Source organism: Setaria italica, chromosome II (assembly GCF_000263155.2).
Source record: "Setaria italica strain Yugu1 chromosome II, Setaria_italica_v2.0, whole genome shotgun sequence".
Classification (NCBI taxonomy): Eukaryota; Viridiplantae; Streptophyta; class Magnoliopsida; order Poales; family Poaceae; genus Setaria; species Setaria italica.
In genome coordinates, this window is record NC_028451.1 from 47,839,460 (window position 1) to 47,862,385 (window position 22,926).

The window sequence follows — 22,926 nt, forward strand, 5'->3', positions numbered from 1 at the left end:
CGCGCGAAGTTGCCCTGTGGCCGCAAGCCACGGAATCAGGAGGAACACACACTCTCATGTAAACCTGAAGAAATTCTTGCCTTCTAAATGGGGTTTGGCTACTTGCATCTTCCACTAGCTTTAGATTGAGTTCTTTTGATGAACATTAGTAAGTTTGCCTATTTAGAAACGGGACTTCAGGAACTAATAAATCCCTAGGATTTAGTAGAAGAGTTTTGAAAAGTACACAAATCTTAAGCAATGAGGTAATTAATTTCATCACAGGTCATGCTTGGGCCTGCCCTACCCACACCTAGACGGAGTCCGACCATGCTTCAAGATTTATGCAGTTTTCACAGAAGAGACCACCAGAACAAAACTACATGTTTTAGGTCCAAGAGAAAATTAGGTTTACGATAAAATTCTTCCCATAAAAAAGAGAATTGTTCCAGAAAAAAAGTGTTATAGCTTTACTTCGAACAAAAATTGTTTAAATAGAACAAAAAACTATATACATGGAACAAATTATGCACACTCATGGAATGAAAGAAAGACTAGCCTGTTTCAGAAGAATTGTTGAACTTGAAAAAAATATTCAAGTAGAATAAATTTTATATGTGTTGAGTGAACAAACATGGACCAAAAGAACAATTGAGCTGCATTATTTGAGTGTGAGGAAAGATGAATGTGGACAAAAACAGCTCGCATAACTATTTTGATAATGATTAGAGAAGGGGAGGAGGGTGATCGGCACCGACAAGAGGTTTCTTGCCGACCAGTCAGCGCCTGATATTTCTCGTATGCATGTGTATATGTGAGCTTTAAGTATGTTTTTGTGTTTTAGCAAAAAAAAAAATAGAGATTACGATGGAAACTAGTAAGGCGCAATACTGATGCCAATCTAATGGTTAATGGTTGTGTCTGAAATACTAAAGAGAAATTAGTGGTATTATTTTTGGACTTTTTTCTTGATATTATTAGATGATTTTTTATAAATTTTTAAGGGTGGGGCAAGATGGTTGGATGCAAATTTTTTAATTATTTTCGAGATCTGTTGGACCTAGTAGTTGTACTTCTTGCGTTTCACAATGTTTGTTCGAACTGCGTATCTCTAGTAATACCTAATTAATTTTTATCAAACTTGTGCTCATTAGATAGATGAATACAAGAGCTATCTAATAAGAATAACCGTATGATCCAATTTCATGGAAAAAAAATCTACTTTATACTTACCAGGTATGCAAGGTGGTTTCATTAAAATTAGGGGGTGTTTGGATACGAGGTGCTAAATTTGCAGGGTCACATCGGATGTTTGGATGCTAATTAGGAGGATTAAACATGAGTTAATTACAAAACTAATTGCACTGATGGAGTCTAATTCGTGAGACGAATCTATTAAGCCTAATTAATCCATCATTAGCAAATGGTTACTGTAGCACCACATTGTCAGATCATGGACTAATTAGGCTTAATAGATTCGTCTCGCGAATTAGACTACATCTGTGCAATTAGTTTTGTAATTAGTTTATGTTTAATACTCCTAATTAGTATCCAAACGTTTGATGTGACGGATGCTAAATTTTAGCACGTGGAGCCAAACATGAGTAGAGGCAGCATTTCTCTAGATATTGTTCCTGCTCCTCCTGATAGAGCATCGACACCAAAGCAAGGTGCTGACGCCGGACTAGGTGCCGAGGCTGGTCCTATGCTCCACTACATAGCACTAGCACTCTAGCAGTGTCTTCTTTGATGTCTCCCACCTTCCTCCTCCAAAGTGAAGCTACTAATGTAGGTCATGGATGGCCGGGCACGCGCGCACACAGCAAGCACAAGAGAATACAAGAGCAGGATAGGCCCTAGCCCCCTACTACTCTTGATGTAAAGCAAGCTTTCCCCAGAAGCACCAATGTGGCAGTGTCCGGCTTGTTGTGCCTAAACACAGTGCTGCCGCTTCCTCCAAGCATGCTCATGCTGCGCTCCCATCATGAAAGTGTCCTCCTCCTCTTCACCCCGTACTTCTTTTGTCCTTTCATCCCCTTTTGGTTGCTGAAAGAATCGGCTGTTTGGTACACGGTCTGATCTCCAAAATTATTCGATTTATCCACTTTTTTTTACTGTTACTGTGATTGGTGAAATTCTTGGTTTTTCGAAAGTACTAACGGTTTCCGTTTTGGAATTGGCTCCTTTCAAGTTGGGTTGGATGTGATATGCTTGTACAGAGTAGAGGATAGAATCCCTGCTTACGTTGGAATTGCGATGTGTGAGATATTTCGCAGACAGTCTTTTTAGCGACAGTGACGTGAGTGAAGTATAGAGGAGAACAAATATACGTAGAGATTTGTTCGAGTAACCTTTTAAGCAGCAGATCGCTCTCGTTGCTTTATGCCGTGCCCACCACCTGTTCGGCAAAATGGCTGAACGCTGCAATCATAGATGATATGTGTAATACACTTGATGGATTGTGCATTTCTTGCACATGGCCTTATTTGGATCATGGTGGACGCAGGTTGGCTTCTTCGAAGAGGACACTGACACTCCCTTCTGCCGTCGAGTAACAGGGTGAAGAGATCTTGTAATGCATCTGTGGAGTTGTGCGTGCACATGGCCTTATTCTGATATTGGTGGATGCATGCTATCCATTTTGAAGAGGACATTCACTCTAGTTTCTGCTGCTCGAGTAAGAAGGCGAGGAGATCTTGCAAGGATGATACATGAAAGGTGAGGAGATATGATAAGGACAAGGCTACAAAGGATCGAATAAGTTGTCTTGTTGATTAAACACTGACTACTTTAGCAAAGAATTTGTGCACTGTTTTCCTTTTTCTGTAGGTAGTTGATGGATGCAGAGCAGGGGGCACGCACGCCAGCATTCTACGTTGCACCACCATTGGGAGGCCACCATATGCGGCGAGCATCCGCAAACTATGAATCCGCACCCTTTATCCTGAATTGACTGGACAATATCACAACGAAAGTACAGCAGCTGCAATTATCACGTAAACACCTGTTCCATCGACATCTCCTTTTTAATTGTTCTGCAATTCTGCCACATCTAATTGGAGAATGGAGAATGGAGAATGTGTCCTCAAATCGCTAGGCATGAAGCATTTCTTCAATTCAATTGCAACCACCGCCTTTCAAATGGTGTTTAGTTAAATACTGAGCTTACTAATTGAGCATATATACACATCCTTACTTTATAAGCAGCCTTCACATGTTTATTGTCGAGGTTAATCTTGGATACTTCAAATAGGCATTTGGCTTTGATTATGGTCACATGTTTTATCGGTTCAGTGGAGCTTGGGCCCAGCTATGCAATCTAAGGCTTGTGCTCTTTCGATCAGGCTGAAGCACCTGTACCGCATAATGTACGGAACACAATTTGCGTTTAGGTTATGTTGTAGCCCTTCATCTTTTTAATAGTATCACATGAAGCCTTCAGGCGCTGACACAACATTTCAAGAATAACTTTTGAAGTGGATAAATGCGTTCTTATCTTTCGGTGCTGCCCACTTTCTTGGTTGCGTCTGCCTTCTGTATCCTGGCAGATGGCGTACATTCCTTAGATGTATTATTGGTAGCTTTAGTGGTGGTTAGACAATTATCATTGTCTCTCCATCTGCACCTTTTTCTCACAAGTGTTACCATGTAGGTTTTCCAGTGAGATATGATGTTGCCTATATGTTCTGATTGGATGTTTAGCATCATTCCTGTTGAAGTAAGTAGTCTTCTGATATTTTGTAGCTACGGCAAGAACAAAAATGTCCATTCTCATAGGTTCATATTTGATCTCTTGTTGTTAGCAGCTTTGTTCTAAGGTCTACGGGACTGTCTGAGAGAGAAAGCATCAAGGTTGTTTTAGGTGTTCTCCAAATCTGGAGAGTGTGGTCAGTATTAGTCAGTGTATCCTACCCCTATAACTGTTTTAGCCATCCCCCTTCAGAATTAGAGGTTTTGGCACTGTACAGTTCATCTATACCATTGGAGGTAATTGACCTACATTGCTCATTGTTTCTTCAAGGCCACAGATGATATGGCTAGTTTATTGACCAAGAACACGATGAGCAGATTGATAAACAACCTGCTCGCCCTCTCTAGGAGGCTCTGAGTTCTGAGGTTTATCTTCTGCTTAACCCTTGATGATTATCCTGTACGGGTGCATATAGAGCCATTGGCTCCCTAACAACTTATCCCAAATATCTAGCCGGTGTAAATCTAATCTAAGCCGGCACCAACAAACTGAAATGAATCCAAACTAATTTGCCTAGCCACAATCTGTCGCCTGGCCCTTCTTCCTACGCTGAAACTGCCGCCCAAAGAAGGTGTCCACAACAACAGAGCTGTATTTTAAAGGCACAGCATGACAACACAGGTAAAATTCTATGTGACTAGATGAAACGAGGTAACAGTTAAAGTAGAGAGTCAAGACAGGGACAATGTAAAGGTATCATTGAATTGCACTACACTTTTCAGAAATTCTGAAAAGTGTAGAAAGACTGTATGTGGATCATCTTACATGGGGTGCTCTACCCAATTGGTCCAGAATCTCCCTGATAAAGTAGAAATATTAAGAAGATATGGGTCTCAGATCATGCACTATCACATTATAAAAGGGGTGCACTAGCTCCAGAAATCGTTACTCTGAGCCATTGTCTTCCTCCTCAAAGTAAGGCCTATCTTTATTTCTTCTTTTGCTTCAAATATGGACGAGCATAAGTTAGGCTGCAAGGGAAATGATGTTCTGCAAGAGCTTGAAATACTGACTATGAATGCCAAAGCAGCCCAGGAGCTTATATTGAGAAAAATCCTTGAGAAGAATCAGGCTACTGAATACCTGAACAAATTCATGAATGGGTCCGCAGACATTTCTGCCTTCAAGAGCCAGGTCCCAGTAGTGACATATGATGTCGTCCGATCCTACATTGCAAGGATTGCAGGGGGTGAAGAATCTTCAATTTTATGTGGAGAAAAAATTGTAGAGCTCCTCCGAAGGTGTGCCTCTCTTCCTCATTCTCTCAGTAGTCAATGTTTTAGCATCCGTATAGTAAAGGTACAAGTATCATCATACATTTATTAGCAGACTCTTTGTACCGATGGACGCTGGTTTTATTGTATAATGCGACTAATAGGAGGAAAGACAATAATTGATGTTAGACCATTAATTATTAAAATGCTTGCAGAGTAAATCCGATACTAAGTAAGGTTTTCAGATAATGGAATATAAATTCTGATCTGTGAGTAAACAGAAAATGTTTTGTCCTGCTTTTCCACCTTTGCTTACAAATTCGTTCAACCCTCTTGTAGTGCTCTTAGTATTTGACAATATAAATACCTATTCAATAAGTTCTAAATAACAGATAAGCAGCCCTTAAAATATTTGGAGCAATATCTATGTGCTAAATTTTTAAAGCTATTCTACCCCGAAGGATCTTCTGAGCATGTTATGTCTTCCTTTATGCATTTGCACTATGTCCTATGCAATCAAGCACCACTTGCTACTATGTGTTGAACAGCTTAGGAGAATTTTCTCCATTATCTCACATCTGAAAAGTTCACTAACCTATGTGAAAGCATTAACTGTTTATATGGTGCTTAAAGTGGTGAAAATAGTTTCTCCTCTGTTTACTTATCATGACTACCTTTTTGACAGTAACTCTCAGGGACTCCACTATTAGTCTTCTCTAAATTGGGGTAGGTTAGTTCATGTAACGCTCTCTGAACTTGCAGGACAGGTTGAATGCCTATCTCCCCTACTATGTTCTCCGCCAACAATTATCTGACACTTTTATGAACCACACATCTTACAGTCTTACAGATCATCTCTGTTTGTCCCCATAAAGAAGAATGGAAGTTTAGTAGAACATTAAAGTTGTAAATGTGCATAGGAAAGCATATTACTTTTTTGTCTTGAAAGAACTGATTGATGCAAGTGTTAGGTTTTACTGTTTTTAAGATCTGTGACTGTGATATTAACCAATTTTTTTTATTTATAGCTCTGGAACTTCTCGGGGTGAGCCAAGATTGATGCCGTCCATCTCAGAGGATCTTTATCGTCGAACGTACCTGTATAGTCTCATCATGCCTATCATGAACAAGTAAGGTTTTGTTTTTCTATAGATTTGTTGTCATTCATCATGGAAGCAAAGTCATAGATTTGTTATAATCATCATGGCACTTGAAAAGTCGAATAAAAGGAGCTAGGTTAGGGTTCTTCTATACTCTAAATCTCATATTGTTTGACCCACCTCCTTGCACTCTCGAAAGGAGCTAGCTTAAATTATGAGGACATTTATCCAAAGTTCCCTCTTGTGGTTCCTATTTAAGAGTTAGATGACAAATGATTCTTATCTCTCTTTCTTTATAGAAGCTATTAATCTTTTCTTTGAAGTGCTCTATGGATAGACTCATAGACAGAGTACAGAGAAAGGCAACTCACCATTTTGGATGTCTCCTGATCAGTGAGTTTTTTTTTTGTATTTTTTATGTTAGTAGTTACATAAGCTGGGTCCAGTTGCAGTACACAATTGAACTAGTTCCCATTAACTTACTAGTTAAAAAGTTTTAGAAAAAATTGAAATGTTAGATTTCTGCTCTAGCAAGGTGAAACGTTGTACAAACCCATTAGTTAACTCATGGAATTAGCCGGTTAAATTGTGTGTGTGTGTGTGTGTGTGTTTTGGGGGGTGAGGGGGGGTCCATTCCATTGGTTTCACATTTAGCGCTTGGATTTTACCATGGCTTTAACAAATTTTGACTTGGTCAATCTGCAGGTATATACGAGGCCTTGGTGAGGGGAAGGCCATGTATCTTCTCTTTGTGAAAGCTGAAACATTGACAAACGCTGGCATTCCAATCCGATCAGTCCTCACTAGCTATTATAAGAGCCCTCACTTCTTGCAGCGCAAATACGACCTGTATAACAAGTATACCAGTCCTGATGAGGTTATTCTTTGCCCTGACAACAAGCAAAGCATGTACTGCCAGCTACTCTGTGGCCTGGTAGAACGCCAGCATGTCCTTCGTCTAGGAGCAGTTTTTGCCTCAGCATTCCTTCGGTCTATCAGCTTTCTTGAGCAACATTGGTGTGACCTAGTTAATGACATCCGAATTGGTCAGCTCAGTTCCAACATCACCAATTCCACATGCCAGTTGGCCATGCAGAGTTTTCTTGCACTGCCCAACCCTGAGCTAGCTGATGAAATCGAGGCGATATGCAGCTCTGGGTCATGGAAGGGAATTCTTGGCAGGCTCTGGCCTAATGTTAAGTACATTGAAGCTGTTCTTACGGGCACGATGGCACAATATATCCCCATGCTTGAATTCTACAGTGATGGTAGGATTCCCTTGGTCTGCACCATGTATGCTTCCTCGGAAAGCTACTTTGGCGTCAATCTGAGGCCACTGTGCAGCCCAAAAGACGTTTCTTACACCATCCTTCCAAACATGGCCTACTTTGAATTCATACCATTGGAGGATGGCCTCAAGTTGACAGAGGATTATGAGGTGGTGGAGAATGACAAGCTTGTCAGCATGGTGGATGTCAAGATCGGATGCTACTATGAGCTTGTCGTCACCACATTTTCGGGTAAGAAACGTCTTGCAATTAGCTTGATAGCTCAAATTTGTGTGGAGTACGCACTTAGGTTAACTGAAAACAATAATACTGCTCACTGAAACAGCGATTGTCGGCATGACACATGTAGCCTGCTAGCGGGTTTTATTTTAACAAAAAGTGCATTACTTCCCGTGTATTTTTTTGAAGAGCAACACAAACTTACATACGTCCAAAACTCTTAATTTGGTTTTCTTTTTTTTTTGCCCAGGTCTTTACAGGTACAGGGTAGGTGATGTCCTTCAGGTCACAGGCTTCTACAACCGTGCACCCCAGTTCAAATTCATCTGCCGGAGGAATGTGATCCTCAGCGTTGATACAGACAAGACCAATGAGGAGGATCTCCACAATAGCGTCACCCGTGCCAAGAAAATCCTGGAGAGCCGAAACTACCTCCTCTTGGAGTACACTAGCTGCACCGACACCTCCACTATCCCTGGCCACTATGTGTTGTTCTGGGAGATTAAATCCACCTACGAAGATGCAACACCGTGCGTACCTATTGATGCGCAGTTCCTTGAGAGCTGCTGCATCGCTGTCGAGGAGGCACTAGACTATGTCTACAGGCGCTGCAGAGCCCATGACAAGTCAGTAGGGCCACTGGAGATCCGGCTGGTTGAAGCTGGCGCCTTTGACGCTCTCATGGATCTGTTGGTCAGCCAGGGCAGCTCCATTAACCAGTACAAAACTCCGAGATGCATTGAGTCTGGTCCTGCGCTGAAGCTGCTCAATTCCAGGGTCACTGGTTCGTTCTTTAGCCCCCGGGATCCTGAATGGGCTGTGTAAGCTTTCAGGTTTAGCCATGTACTGTGCTTCCGAGGCTGTTCCAAACTCTGTTGTTCACTGCGTGCTGAAAGGAGGAGCTTCTCTAGCCGTTCACTTCGTTTGTCTGGCTGCGTTGTTCAGAAGCTCCCCTCTTAAATTTAAATAATTTGAGAAGTTTCATCTGAGTTTACCGCAGGCACCTCATCTTGTTTTCTGTTGTATGTGGGTAATGTAATAGTCATGCATTCATATAATGCAGTTCTATGGAGCTGATTTGTCACATGGTCATTCTGGGGCATGGCATGCACAAGTTGCAGTGTCTATTGACATGGTCACGTAACTTATTTGAGATATGTTGCGTTTGCACCAGAGGAGAAGATCCTTATCATCTGAAAGATGCTGCAACAGAATGTGGAGAACAAGTTGCTTTCTGTTGTTATTTGGCAACAGTTGTTAACATCTTCAATTCTTTGCACGTATATATGTTTCTGCAGATTAACAGCTACTGGTCTCTGCTGTTTAAACTCTGGACATACAGCAGGCCTGTGAGCAAGCCCTCCTGATCGCTGATTCGCTGCTACGAGTAGTCTGCTAAACCAGGCCGAGTTGGTTTCTGCAGCCCATGGGCCATGTTGGGCCTAAAGGTAACTCATTTACAATATTTTCGTCATCCTTCGTGATGTTGCTGTGCACTGCAATGTTCCAGAAAGGAATGAAAATGGCCAAGGGCTGTCCCACGTGTCGGACAGAAAGTGCAAAGACGCCCACTGTACATGCGCTAATACCTTCTCGCAACTGATTGATACGTGCATAGTAGTAGTACAGTAGGATACAACGCCATGCACCGATGCACGCGTACGTGTAGGCCCGAAGCTGTCTGCAACAAATAAAAGCTTCCTGACCTGGCCACTGGAGACGGCCACGGCCGGTTTGGAAGCTTCGTCTCTCGCCACCTGGCCCGTCCGACGTGGACATCAGAACTGAGCCGTGTAAACAAATTTCATCGCGTCGGTCACCACAACGCCAAGCCTCTTTTCTGCCTCTCTCGACGGCTGTACAGCACTCGAGGAAGTGAGGAGCTTTTTGTGTTTCATGAAGTTGCATCAGAAACGGAGCTCGGCCATGCCGGCGGCTTTCCGAAAGCAACGAGCTTTTTCCTTTCAACCATGGTAATCATGGCCTGTCACGCTGGGGCTTATTGCTCGCATTGCAGTGCTTCCTTCCGAGCTAAGACTCGAGTAGCCAACCAGCCAAAGTTTTTTGGAGGGGCACACACACACATCAGAATATCAGATATCTCAAGTGATGGCACGTACACGTACGTGCCTGCACTCCGAATGGACCCAACAAGATCTCCTTTTTCAGATGGGCCTGTGTGTGCGTGTGCTTTCCCTTCCGTTCCTCACTGCCACTGGTGTGCTAAAAAGCTTGGTAGCTGCTCCAAGAAATCGAGTTCGGCCATCGACGATCGAGCACAGCCTACACAGCTCCATGTCAGCCTTTGCCATCTTTTCCTCAGTGTGAAGTCATCACCAGCACCAGTGCGAGCCTGGCGCTGGCCCTTCTCGAATTTTGTTTCCTGCTTTTCTAGCTACTGCTAGTTTGCTGCTCGATCTCGAGCTTAGAGCTCTGAGCTCGGATCTTTCAGGGCGTACGGTACCATACCAAGAGATACGGTGCCGCTGCGCACTAGCACTGCCCAATGCCCATGTACCTACGCGTTCCTGGTCACCACCTTTTTCAGGTGAAAACAAAATACTCTGTTCACAGTATAGCATGAAAAACATTGTATACGCACGGTGAACTGCCGTACACCGTATTAATCTCGACAAATTCTCATCGACAACGCAACTAATGGCAAAAATAAAGTCCTCAGCTAATATGTGGATAACAGCGGGAGCGAGAGACCTAGCGGCCCTGCTACCGTAATCACAACGCTACGACTCCTTGCGCTGTTTTTTTGCTTTCCCCCCTTCCTTTTCCTTTCTCCTTTTCTTTTAATCCCTTGACCGCTCCGACGGTTGTGTCTCCTCTATATCAATGAAATAGGCACACTCTCCTGCCCTTTCCGTTCAAAAAAATCTCGACAAATTCTACAGGTAACAGTACGTTGGGCTACTGCGTACCGTACTCGTACGTAGGACGGTAGGAGTACGTGCCAGTCCATTATGATGCAGTGTAAACCAGCATTGTCAAAGCCCAGATCTGCAGAGATTCCGTCGTACCCGTCGACGGGACTAATAATAAAGCAAAACAAGCTTTCAGTTTGGCAAAGGAGGCATGTGCAAGTTGGTTAGTCAAACCATGCTGATGGCTTAGTGCTGGGAGGGTATCTTTGTTCGTGGAGCAGCTGCAAACCTGCATACGCAGACACATGCGGCGGCATGGGAGGTGAAATGATTTCAGAGATTAGGTCTCAGCTCGGCTGGAATCTAATCCTAGCATGCATCATGCATGTGGTGGTGAGCATTATATTGGTTCGATCAAAGGACAAGCTAATGCTAATCCTAATCCTATAGTAGTAATCTATGGCTTTGCTTCGGAAAGCAACAATGTAACCAAACGGCGAAAGATCTTTTTTTCCTCCACTTTGAAGCTAACTCAAAGTCTTGTCAACTCTAGTGTTATGTTAATCAGGAGAGGATCTAACTAAATCTTCCTAGGCCAGTCGCAGACATAACAGTAACAGAGACAAGTTGTTATTACGATCATCATGGCATAAAAAAAAAATTCAAACTTATACAGTATTGTGGGAGTGAAGAATTGATAACTAGGAGCAGTGCATTTGCATTGAACTGGGGTCATGAGTTGAATCTCCCCACCTGCCTGTCAGCTCATTTCCCGCATCGGCCATTTACGCAGGCATCACGCAGGAGCAGGGCTTTGGACTGGTCGGGATGAATGAATGAATGAGCTGCTAGCGGCAGGCACAGTGCTTAGTGGAGTGATTCGTGCGCCATGAATGCCGGAGCTGCTGGCTCTGCTGCTGCGGCTCTGGCATTGGGGCATTGAAGCAGGGAGGGCCGGGGGCCATGCATGAAACCCCCCTGCCAGGTTTGTCCCTCGCGCTCCACTCGATGCCGTCTGAGCCTCGGAGGCAGGCAGGCAGCCTTGATCACGAGTAGATGCATGTAGATCCTCCTCATTCATCATACGAGAGGGAAAACAGAGGCAGAGCATTGCCCCTGCCCGGTGGATGGATCATGGATGGATCCCGATCCATTCATACATTTGCTGTTGCGCGCAGGGCAGGCTGTTGCAGCCAGGCAGGGGATTCAGCGGCCGGCCAGGCCAAGCCTCCCGGCGGCAGCGTGGTTCTCTCCACCGTCCTCCCCGGCGCGCAAAAGGCCAGGCGCTAGAGAACAAAGGTTACAGCCGTGATTCGGCGCCGCATCAGCCGGCGCAAAGCCAAGCGGGAGGAGGAGCCATCAATTCCGCTGCGGGGATGCAGACGACGAGGCCCGTCACGCCCACGTGTACGGACGAGATCCCCGAGTCGCCCGCCCCGCCGGCGCCCCGCTGCATCCACGACTCGGGGAGCCAGCAGCAGAGCACAGCGCGGCGACCTGATGCCCCCCGATGCCGAGCCGACTCCCATTCCCAGGTGGAGGTGGAGAGGAGAGGAGAGACCCGCGGCGGCAGAGTCCGGAGCCCGTGAAGTGAAGAAACTCCGCAGCGGCGCGGGGGGGCTCAGGCAGCAGCTGGGCCGCGGTCAAACCGGCTGGCGATTTTTTTTATTTTAATCCTTTTAAAATTAAAATTTTAAAAACAACCCACGCCAAACTAGATTTCTAAGAACTAGTCTTTTTAAAGTCCTTTTCACCCCACAGAGCTTAACGCAACTAAAAGGGCTAGCTTTTGGAAATCCAACTTTTGTAATCCAACTTTTACTAAAAAGGACTGGCTCTTGGAAATCTAGTTTGGCCTGTGTTTTTAAAATTTTAGTTTTAAAAAGATTAAAATAAAAAAAATTCGGCGCGGCGGCCCAGGCCGCCCCGCTCGGACCTGGGGTGCCCGAGGGCCGAGGCCGCGGCGAGGAGATGCACAGGCACAGCGCCGCGGGCGTCAACCCAACCGACAGAGCCGTCAAAGCGGCTCAGCCTTTGGTGGGGGGATTACAATAGATTAACCCCCGCCGCTGCTGCGCCTAGCTCAGCTAGATTCCGTTTAGGCCAACTCGAGGCTGCGTACGTCGCGTAGCGTTAATCCTCGCGCACCAACACCTGCGCGCCCAAGCATCAGTACCTCAGACCTCACCGGGCAGCAGCGTCCAGCGGTAAAACAAAAAAATGACAAGACCACCTGCCAACTACCACTGGCACCATGTACCATACTACTCTACTCGTAGTGCTGTACGGTCATATACTAGCACTGCACACTCGCTGACGCCGTCCTGTATAACTGTAAGCGGAGGAACGGGACGGGACGGGGGAGACAGGAAATCCAACCACGACCAACGAACACACTCTTTTATCCCCCTTGTGTGCACGGCCACGGGCTTCAGCTTCGCAAGGAAAAGCCTGTGTGCCCGGCTGAGGATCTTGACATGCCATGTGCGAGCTGCGGAGCGACGACAGGGGGGGCTCTCGGCAACGGCAGCAGCAGGACATCATCGGACGACCGCACCGTGCTCGTGTGCCCCTTCCTCCTGTTACTGGTCCGATGCACACTGCACCCCGCGTACGTTGTGTCGTCGTAACGCCTGCCTCGTACCATGTTTGAATGAACCACCTGTTCCTGTACCCCCTGCTCAAGAAACGCAGCCGCAGCTGGTACAGCTATCGGACACTTCACTTTCTTTTTTATACAAACTAAAAGCCATTTTCCACTAATATTGAACTTCCACTAATATTGACTTCAGCTAAACGTGGAATGCCGGACCCACCTGCAAGTGTCCTCGACTCCTCGTTGTCCTCTTTCCCGCCGTTCTTCCCCATCCAGCCATCCCCTCTCTGCCGCCGCCCTCGCCTCCCTCAGCCTGCTCGTCACGCCGTCGCGCCGCGTCGGACCCCTCTTTTTCTATAGCTAGATCCCGCCTCGCTGCCACGCTCCACGCCACCACCGCTGCCTCGCCGCGCGCGTCCCCCACCGGCGCAATGGAGGAGCTGCTCCGTCGTCGCAGCCTCCAGCACGGCCAGTATGGCAAGGTGTTGCCAGGCGCCGGCTGGAACGCACTCCAGCAGCCAGGGCGCTATGGCTACGGGGCGCGGCGCATGGGTACCCACCCGTGGGCGTGCAGGTACTGCCACCAGCCCGAGGCCTACCCATCCGGCCATCCTACACCCACAAGAACTAATTGGACAATTTCCAAATCTAAAAGAAACCCAAATTTCCCTATCAAACTATAATCTAAGTGCTTCGGAGATCGGAGGCTCAACTCATCAATCCAACAGTGATCACGCAATGAAATTTCAGAACATCAGAACAAGCCAATTGGAGATCTAAACTGAGGAGATTATATCAAATAGAGCTCAATATTTTCAGGTCAGCAACAAATTCGACAAAGAGATCAAGAGATGTCTCCTTGCATTATACAAAAGAGCAAAATTATGCACCTCTCTGCGTGGCTTTGTCGATGGGATGGGTTCCCTCAACTGAGAAAGAAGTCAGTGATGCTCATCGGAACTGAAGCCGGCGTCTACGGCAACTGGTAACCACTAGTGGAGGTAGAGGACACCGATGACGATGGCCACGCGGATCATGCCGTCGAGGCTGTCAGCAACGACGAAGAGACGTATCGAGGCCCAGCTTGACGATGCTGGCGTGTGGTGGAATCGATCTTCTTCCACGACGCGCAGGCGAGGGAGAGCAGGCGCTGTGGTCAGCGGCCGAGAGCGACGCGAAGACGAGCATGAGGCGAACAAGGATGATGAGGACGAGGAGCTGCTGCTGCCCCCTGCGACGACATGCACAGACACGCCTAGCCACGGCTGCTGCGGCGGCGGCACCATCGAGAAGGGCGACCGGGGCTCGGGCGGCGGCAGAGAGGAGGATGGGTTGGGGAAAGGCAAAAACAATTCAGCAAAGAGGACGATGGGACACTTACAGGTGGGCCCCTGTTCCGTGGGGGTTCAGTACCCGGTTTTATAGCTGAGGGGCGATGTAATCGACTCTTGATACATTAGGGTGTTAAGTAGACTTTTTCTTCTTCTTTTTTAATGTTGTCCCCCGCTGCATTACCGTATAATTCTCCAATGAAGGCAGCCCAATAAAACTACTAAAATTCAGGAGCGTATCGTATCAAACCATCAATCACCGAGAAGAGAAATGCGATGCAGGGAATCATTGCGCTACATGTGACAAACTGTGACACATTCCCTGCACACCAGCAATCATCATAGAAAAGGCCTGTCAACCAACAGCCCACCTTCATTAGCCCCTCTGCCCAGGGCCCCCCTGCCCCTCCCTGCTAAAAAGTGCCCCCACCCAACAATTACATTTAAAACTTGGCATCACTGATTCACTGTCCTGTCCTACCAACAATCACCAACCTGCTTGAATTATTTGCTTTTTTGCTGGTGAGAATTCATACTCTACATGTTTTTTGTTTCATATCAAAATGGAGTTCATAACTAACAGAAAGTAGTAGCAAAAAGACACATCGCAAGCAGTGGTGGTGCTAGAATATCATCACCTGATTACATGGTGCACTAAAGAGCAATTTATAAGGAGAGAAGAAAAAAAATTCTGGTCAAGGGGAGCTTTGACCACCTAATTGACAGTACTCCAGTACTCTACCACCTATAGTAACCACGACAGGAGAGGCCTCTATTACGAAAGCCTCCCTCTAACTACAACTCGACACCGTGCGGCGTCCGGCGAGGCGGCGGCGGCGGCGGCGGGGGCGTCACATGACGCTGCACGAGTTGGCGTTCTCCTCGTTGAACATGTTGTTGTACGACTCCTGCGGCGGGGACGACCGGATGCCCGGCGGACCGTACATGAACTCCGGCATCGGCGGCGGCATCATCGGCGGGTACGGCGGGTACCCGTACGGCGCCATCGTCGTCGGCGGCGGCGGAGGCGTCGGCATTGGCTGCATGTGCCCAACCGGCGTGGGCGCGTAGTACGACACGCTGGAGCTCGGGTGCGCCACGTTGTAGCTCATCACCGGCTGCGCCGCGTAGTACGGGAACCCGCCGAGGGGGCGCTCCGGACCGGGAGGTGGCGCGGGCGCCGGGACCGGCGCTGGCATCGACGGCTGCGGCGTCTTCTCCGCCGGTGCAGTCTCGGACTCGCCGCCCTCCTTCTGCTGCTTGTTCTTCTTTTTCTTGCCCTTCTTGCCGCTGCTGGGCTCCTCCGCGCCCGCCTCCTCGCCGGCGGCTGCGGATTCTTTTGTCGGCTCAGGGGAGCCCTTCTCCTTCGGCGGGGTCACCTCGACGTCCTTCTTGGCCTCGTCCTTGGGTTTCGCGGCCTCGGCTTTCTCGGGCTTCTTGTCGGAGCCCTTGTCCTTCTCCGGCTTCTTCTCCTTGCCCTCGGCTTCAGGCTGCTTCTTGTCCTTGGCCGCCTCCTTCGGCTTCGCGTCCGCCTTGCCCGCGCCTTCCTTGACCTTATCGCCCTCCACGGCCGCTGGCGGCGCCGGGTCGACCTCCTCGGGCTTCTTGGCCGCCTCGACGACCGCGGCGGGCGCCGGCGCCGGCCACAGCGCGGCCTGCTTGCCGGCCTTGTGCAGCCGCCTGACGAGCGCGTCGGCGCCGACGCTGCCGGTGACGGTCACCTTGTGCTGCGCCGCGTCCACCGTCACCTTGTACACTCCTGATCGTTCCACGGCGGCAAATTAAGCCACTCGATCAGTCGAGGTAACGAAGAACAGTGAGAAGATTTATCGACCAAGACCATTCCAGGTACCTTCGATGTTGTGGAGCACCTTCTTGACCTTCTTCTTGCAGCCCTCGCAGTGGATGGACACCCGCAGCACGGTGGTCTGCAAGAAACAGAGAGAGGCGTCAGGAAGTCGCGGCTAGCGGCGTCAGGAACGCCCTCCCTCCCCAATGCAGAACCACCCATCGCTCACCGTGTACTGCAGCGGCTCTGCTTCCCCTGACGCCATGGCGAGGCTAGATGCAGAGTAGCGCTTCCCTCGAGCTTCAGCGGAGCTCAGCTCGTCGCGTGGAGCAACTGGAACTGGAGCTGAACACTCTCTGGCTCTCTGATGGCGAGGGGTGGTGGTGGGCTGGTGGCAAGGGGGAGAGGCCGCCGCTTAGGCAGCTAACCTTTATAATGGCCACGCCACCAAGCCTTGTAGTAGCCTTACTGTACATGTAGGAGGAGGAGCAGCAGCTCCATGGGCCATGGCGGCATGCAGAGACCGACAGGTGGGTCCCGGGCGCGCAGGTGTGGTGCGTCCATCATCGGCCAGGCAGGGGCCTCCGGCTCCGGGCACGGATCTCGTTCGGCAGGGGATGGTGACATCAGACCCACATTTCGTCACATCATTGGAGTTGGAGGCTGCTGCTGCAGCTGATGATGCGTTTGTGATGCATGATGGCAACTCGGAGTGCTCCTGATTAGCAGAATCGTTGCCTCGCCTGATGGGTGATTGCCTGATGCAGATACACTCATTTCTTTTGCAAAAGATCGTGTGATCCTGATAAGATCCTTCTTTTTGCATGTCTGTGCAGAGATAAATCACGGTCGTTTCTCACCCTCTGACTTTTATTTTTCCTTTCTTCTGATGCCCAATCTGCAGTCGGTAGCAGTGTCAACGTGTCGCCGATCAGATCAGCGTAGGTTTGGTGAGGATCGATCGGAGCTCGACAGGGCCATTAGAGGCAGCACCAACCTTGCAGTTGCAGCATTCAAAAGGCACCCCTTCTTTCTGATCTTTCATCTCTACTACTATACCGGCCGTAAATCCTAATTAACTGGTGCCGTTGTTGATGAGGCGTCAATTTCCCGTCGTCTTTCTCCGAGTAGGACAAGGCGTTTGCCCTCCTCCGGTCCTCCCTGCGTGCGTGCGCCTCTGCTCTGAAGGCTGAAGCTCAAGCTGAAGAGCAACCCAGGCAGCCAGCTTTTCCAAGCCTCCCAGGCAGTCTACAACGACCTGTGCACGCAGCAGCTTCTGGTGCAGGTCAGGTCACTTACAACAAGGTTGACATGGACCGAGACCTGAATACGCCGCACTCTACTGTACTCTACTCTACCACGTTGCCAGCAATCCAGCGTGCAGCTACTAGCCGCGGTGGCAAGAGGCAGCACTGGCGACTGGCGTCTGGTCCTGTTTGTTTTCACAAAAATATAACTAAAGAGCTAAACACTCCTCTTAAAAAGTGACTAAAAATTTTTAGGAGGCTCAAAACTTTTAGTCCCCTCACCCCTTCTAAAACCTCCTAAAACCAGTGCTGAGACTGAGACTGAGTTAAAATTTTTAGGAGGTGGGAAATAAACAGGACCTGCTTCCTTGTATTTCCACGGGCGCCGTAGGGCTCAGAATGAGTACTCCAAAAGCTACGTACTCTGGGGGCCGGCCGGGCCGTAGTATCCATACGTACGTACGATACGATCGCCGCAGCAGCGCATGCAGCAGGCGTACAGAGGCACAGCGGGCGATCGATCTCTCGTCTTGAAAGCGCGCGCGCGCATTTATCGCGGATCAGGGGTAGCGTCCGTATTGACCGTTCGCGGCACCAAGGTTTGGCGGGAAGGCACGCCGCTGTCGCCTGCCGCGGCACCGGACGCACGGTAAATGGTAGAATTTTGTGACCACGGCGGATGTACCGCGCGCTCATTCACCCTAGCTACGCGGTGAAAATATATTACGTGACCGGTCCGTCTCTGCTCTGTACCCGCGCGCGCGGCGCACACAATTGATGCTACGACGCTCGGCCCTCGGCTAGAGGACCTGCACGTTCATTTTTGGTGTTTTGCAGTACTCGAACAGTCGTTTTCAGTAGCCCGTCACGTTTTAGGTGTTTACAGTGCTTAAACAGTCGTTCGCACTAGCTTGTCTCTCTCTCACAGTGTTGCGAAAAAACTACGGCGTTGTCGACGACTATTGAACATTTCAGGCAGGAGTAGTCCCCAACTACTTGAACGTCTACTGTGCCACGCATCGTGCAGTTGGAGGATGGATACCTAGGATTGATTGTTCGGTTGATGTGTCGTCACAATGCGACAGTCTAAGTTGCTATCGAGTTTCAGCACCAATGTACAACATAGCGGGTTATGGGATTTAGCGTAGAGCTGTGCTCAACCGCTATAGCTTCGCTATAGCCTGCTAATTGGTACAACATTGTTGTAGCAGCAGCTAGCTTCAACCGCTATAGCCCGCTATTTCGGGCATTGTTCAGCACTCGTAACTATAGTTTCATACCATTTCCTTTTTTTTTAAAAAAAAGGATCATTTTCGATTGGCTGTCCAGTACTAGACAGTAGTTAGTGGATATTTTGAGCGAACACCGGCAAATACTTGGAAGGTTTTGCGGGGACTGAAATGGATATTAAAAGCATGCATGTGTTCGTGTAAGAAGTGAACAAAACTAGAATGAAACTTGTGCCACGTGATGAAGCTTCTATTTATGGAATCTCCATACGTTTTTGTGCTAGCTGGTCGTGACAACGTTTCAGCGTATCATGAATAATGTAAAATCGTGCATTTTTTTTGTTTTAATGAGTTAGGAATTGATTGAAACTTGTGGCACGTAATGTCGTAATGAAGTTTACGGAACTTTCATTTCTAAAAAATACAAAAGCCAAACCGGCCCATGCTGACTGCTGAGTACTAAATTAAAAGAATTAATTGAAACTAAAGGCATTATAGACAATTGAACTTTTCAACTAATCCCTAACGGGGTCATGATCCTATAGAATCCAAACAAACTAGATTATCACTATTCAGAATCCGGAATCCTATGATCACTATCTACTGTCCAGATTGTCATTATGCCTAGGAGGTCCAAACGGGATCTTAGTAAAACGGTATGGATCCAAGTTACACCTATTAGTTATCACTAAAATCAAACTTTTTCAAACTTGAGTTACCACTGGCCTAATTAACTCGTGACTGCCAGTCACAACACGATGGAAGACAAAAGAGAGACTAGGAAGCATCTAGCCAACCTCTGATCTGTGGGAGATAACCACCTTTCGCTCGGTGAATAACCGTAGCGAATTCATGAACAAATTTACCAATTTAAAACCGCATGGCTCCAAGTTAAATTCAAACCTTACTACCACTGGCGTAATTAGCTCGTGGCTGCCGGTCACAACACAGGGTGGCGTACGACCGTACGTGGTGAAATGTGGACTGTACTCTAATAAACATGCGTGTCAGGACGGTAATTATTCCTTGTCCAAAGGCAAAAGCTGCGGGGCCTGTCCTGCGCCCCCGGCTTTTATTACCCCCGGCTCGCCGCGCGGGCCCCACGCGTGGTACGCCCGTGCATGTACCGCCACGGGAGCCCCCAGCCCGCCTCGGACCGCGGACGCCACCCCCGATCTGCCCTTGCCCTGACGCGGTTTACTGCCGAATTTACTACTCCCGCTCACTGCTGCTCTAGCTCCAGGCCCTTTCCTTTTCGCTTTTCGTTTTTTTTTTCTTCGGGACCTGCGGATGTTGAGCAGCTCGAGGTTTACGGCCGTCGCCGGCTGGCACAGGGCTCACGGCTCATCCGATTTCGATCCGTTCATCGTGGCGCTCGCTTCCTGCGTTGGTCTTCCTCGCAACAAAAGATCGATCTCGCAGTCGCATTGCGCCGCCGGCGATGATCTATGGCCATGTTTAGTTACTCCCAACTCCTAACTTTGACACTATGCAAAAAGAAGATTCCCCATCACATCAAACTTGCGGTACATGCATGGAGTACTAAATGTAGATGAAATTAAAAACTAATTGCACAGTTTTGTTGTACTTTGCGAGACGAATCTTTTGAGCCTAATTAGTCAATATTTGGACAATAATTCACAAATACAAACGAAATGCTACAGTGTGCTACAGTGCTGTAACAGTAATTTGGCACCTCCCAAATTCCCTAACTAAACAAGGCCTATGTCTATGGTCGTTGTAGCACTGCTGGAGTCCACCATGCACATTCCTTGGACTCATCGCTCCAGTAACAGTAGTAGCTGCTGCTGGTGGTGGTGGTGGTGTAGGATGGCAGTTTCGAAATTAAACCGGTCCCTGTCACTAGGTTCATCCTAACGCCTAACCTAGCAACGTCTTTGAGCTAGCAGTCTGCTAGGATTAGGATCGCAATGGATGTAGCTTTCAGCCTTTCACCACAAATGTTTGGGCGTGATCGATGAAACCAGACAAAGGCATAAACAACACCCGCACTTGGGAGGCAATTTGCGTGTACAGGCATGCATAAACTCTCATCCATCTCCATTCTACCTAAGAGCCGCCATGCTCACTGATACCTAAAACTTCACCTCGCCAGCATGATTCAGGAACCACGATACGACTTGTTGCAAGCGTTGCTGGCTGAGCAAGCTCCACCAACGGCTGTCACTGAGATCCTGATGACGGAGGTGGCAGCGCATTGGAAGCAGTATCGAAATGTGGATACGCTGGCCAGAATTTATCAAGCTTCCCGTCAGTGCTGGTGACTGCACACGCACTCTCTTGAACTTGAACCTGACCTGCCTTTCGTTGACTCATTCAAGGAACTGTTTCATAGTCTCCCCACCATGAAATGTGACCCTAGAAAAGTGACCGCCGCTACGGCCTCCTCCAACGGGAGCACGTCAGCTAGCGTCGGATTCCTGCTGTCGTGGATGTGAGAGAGAGTCTGAAAAACTCCACGCTAGCGTGGCAAGAAGAGATAAGCTCATTCGCCTCCTTTCCCACTCTGCTCTCTCTCCCCCTTAGCCTGACTCATGAAGGACGAGTGGACGACGGCGGCCGTGCGCCGGTGTGACCCTCACCGCGGGAGCCGGCGAGCGTGAGCGGGGCCCGGCGCTGCTGGGAGGCGGCGCGCAGGCCCATCCCGACGGGACCACGTCAAGCGTCCGGCCAGCAGCGACTGGACGGTGGCGCGCAGGCCGGCGCGGGCAAGGCCGAGGCACCGCGGCCGGCCGGCGGCGGCGTGCAGGCCCCGCGCGGGCGGCGGACGGCGAGCGACCGGCGAAGCTGCTACGCGGCGGCGCACGTGCCCGCACGTGCAAGGGAACGGTGATGTGGCCACGGCTCGCCGGATCCGCCGAGAAGGAGACGACGGTGACGGAGTGCTATAAGTTAAATCTCTCGTTGACATGGAACTGCCACGTAGGCCTTTGAGCTATCTGAGGAGGCCTAGGCCATGTTTAGCCCCTCCAAACTCCCAACTTTGACACTATGTAAAAAGAAGATTCACCGTCATATCAAACTTGCGGTATATGCATGGAGTAGTAAATGTAGACGAAATCAAAAACTAATTGCACAGTTTTGTTGTACTTTGCGAGACGAATCTTTTAAGCCTAATTAGTCAATGTTTGAACAATAATTTACAAATACAAATGAAATACTACAGTTGCGCATTTGGCAGAATGACAATTTTGCCACTTCCAAATTGGGAACTAAACAAGATCCTAATTGGAAAGCAAAAGTTGCAGCCCAGTCCTCCTGGTGAGGTTGATTTTTGCTTGGACCTCAGGAACCTCCCGAGAAAGAGAAACGCAACGGCTGAACGGCTGCTTTGCATTGATCGCCATAGGCATCGGCGCGGCGGAGGTCCTACGTACAAGTGCGGCGAGCTTTCAGAATAAAAAAAAAGCAGCAGGCTGGAGGTGGAGGGGATGGGAAGAGAGGTAGAGGAGGCTTTCTACATCAAAAGCCGGGCCCCTCTGGGCAGCCTGTCTCGCCAATTCAATTCCTCTGCCTCTCTTCTCTGTTTCTGTTTCACCCGAATCGAATCCGCCGTCACTGTTTCTTCTTTCATCTTTCTTTTTTCCGCACACATTTTACATTTACGAGATGCCCTGCGCGTCTCTTGTGCGTACCGGAACCTTTGGCGACATGTGTGCTGCCTGCTGCATCTTGCCATTGGCCATTGCGAGAGCAAAGCCATGGCCGGGCGCGCAGGCAACCGAGGCCGCTCGCTGCTGCCGGCCCCGCGCCCCTGCGAACGTGGAGGACAGAGGACATGGAGCGCCGATGGATGAGGCCTCCATACATGCATCGTACGCGCGCACATGCCATTTCCGGGGAGGTCGATCGTGCACTGTTTCCGCGCCCGCCGCGGCAGAACGGCCCCAACTCCGGCGCTGCGGAAGGATTTTGGATGTGCTCGCCGTCGGTTTGATCGACGGGTTGGTTGAAGAGTTCTTTTTTCCACTAAATATCGTTTTCATGCCACATTTGATTCGAGTCATCATTATTTGTCTAATCTTAGGTACCGTTCGGAGAACATCATATTCTCAAAATTCAAAATCTGGATTGCCCTCCAGATTCTGATTCAGATTCTACAATCTAGATTTTGGATTCTGAGATTCTCCCAGAAGCTGCTCAAAGGTTGATTCTACGAGATTTTGCATGCATATTTTACCATTTTACCTATCAACCTTTCAGATGATTATCCAATCTGCTATTGTCCACTTTTTTGGTAGCAAAGGCATAAAAGTCATCTATTTAACAAATTACTATACAATCAGAT

At 48.5% G+C, this 22,926-nt stretch overlaps 2 protein-coding genes across 4 annotated transcripts; one reads left to right on the forward strand and one right to left on the reverse strand.

The window, feature by feature from the left end:
* Nucleotides 1–1,662: 1,662 nt before the first annotated feature.
* Nucleotides 1,663–8,638, forward strand: LOC101758195 (probable indole-3-acetic acid-amido synthetase GH3.11). Of its 3 annotated transcripts, XM_012843479.2 has the most exons (7): nt 1,663–2,697; nt 2,779–2,975; nt 3,632–3,697; nt 3,786–4,971; nt 5,973–6,074; nt 6,750–7,564; nt 7,803–8,638. In XM_012843479.2, exons 4-7 carry the CDS (start codon nt 4,682–4,684, stop codon nt 8,375–8,377), a joined length of 1,782 nt encoding a protein of 593 aa, XP_012698933.1. In that variant the 5' UTR covers nt 1,663–2,697; nt 2,779–2,975; nt 3,632–3,697; nt 3,786–4,681; the 3' UTR covers nt 8,378–8,638. The 3 variants fall into 3 exon arrangements, with proteins under 3 accessions (XP_012698933.1, XP_022680245.1, XP_012698934.1); XM_022824510.1 differs by lacking the exon at nt 3,632–3,697 and having other exon boundaries at nt 4,761–4,971; XM_012843480.2 differs by having other exon boundaries at nt 2,809–4,971.
* A 6,277-nt stretch (nt 8,639–14,915) lies between these two features.
* Nucleotides 14,916–16,582, reverse strand: LOC101759137 (heavy metal-associated isoprenylated plant protein 35). The gene is made up of 3 exons (XM_004958579.4): nt 16,371–16,582; nt 16,205–16,280; nt 14,916–16,111 (listed from the first exon to the last, which is right to left on the reverse strand). Exons 1-3 carry the CDS (start codon nt 16,404–16,406, stop codon nt 15,204–15,206), a joined length of 1,020 nt encoding a protein of 339 aa, XP_004958636.1. The 5' UTR covers nt 16,407–16,582; the 3' UTR covers nt 14,916–15,203.
* Between the last annotated feature and the right edge of the window lie 6,344 nt (nt 16,583–22,926).

Bases quoted from the DNA above. Each gene is read 5' to 3' on its own strand.
- LOC101758195 (XM_012843479.2), top strand. From the start codon at position 4,682: ATGGACGAGCATAAGTTAGGCTGCAAGGGAAATGATGTTCTGCAAGAG. The intron at 4,972-5,972 runs GTGTGCCTCTCT...TTTTATTTATAG, and splicing joins ATTGTAGAGCTCCTCCGAAG to CTCTGGAACTTCTCGGGGTG. The intron at 7,565-7,802 runs GTAAGAAACGTC...TTTTTTGCCCAG, and splicing joins TGTCGTCACCACATTTTCGG to GTCTTTACAGGTACAGGGTA.
- LOC101759137 (XM_004958579.4), bottom strand. From the start codon at position 16,406: ATGGCGTCAGGGGAAGCAGAGCCGCTGCAGTACACG. The intron at 16,281-16,370 runs GTGAGCGATGGG...TGTTTCTTGCAG, and splicing joins CAGAGCCGCTGCAGTACACG to ACCACCGTGCTGCGGGTGTC. The intron at 16,112-16,204 runs GTACCTGGAATG...TGGAACGATCAG, and splicing joins GGTGCTCCACAACATCGAAG to GAGTGTACAAGGTGACGGTG.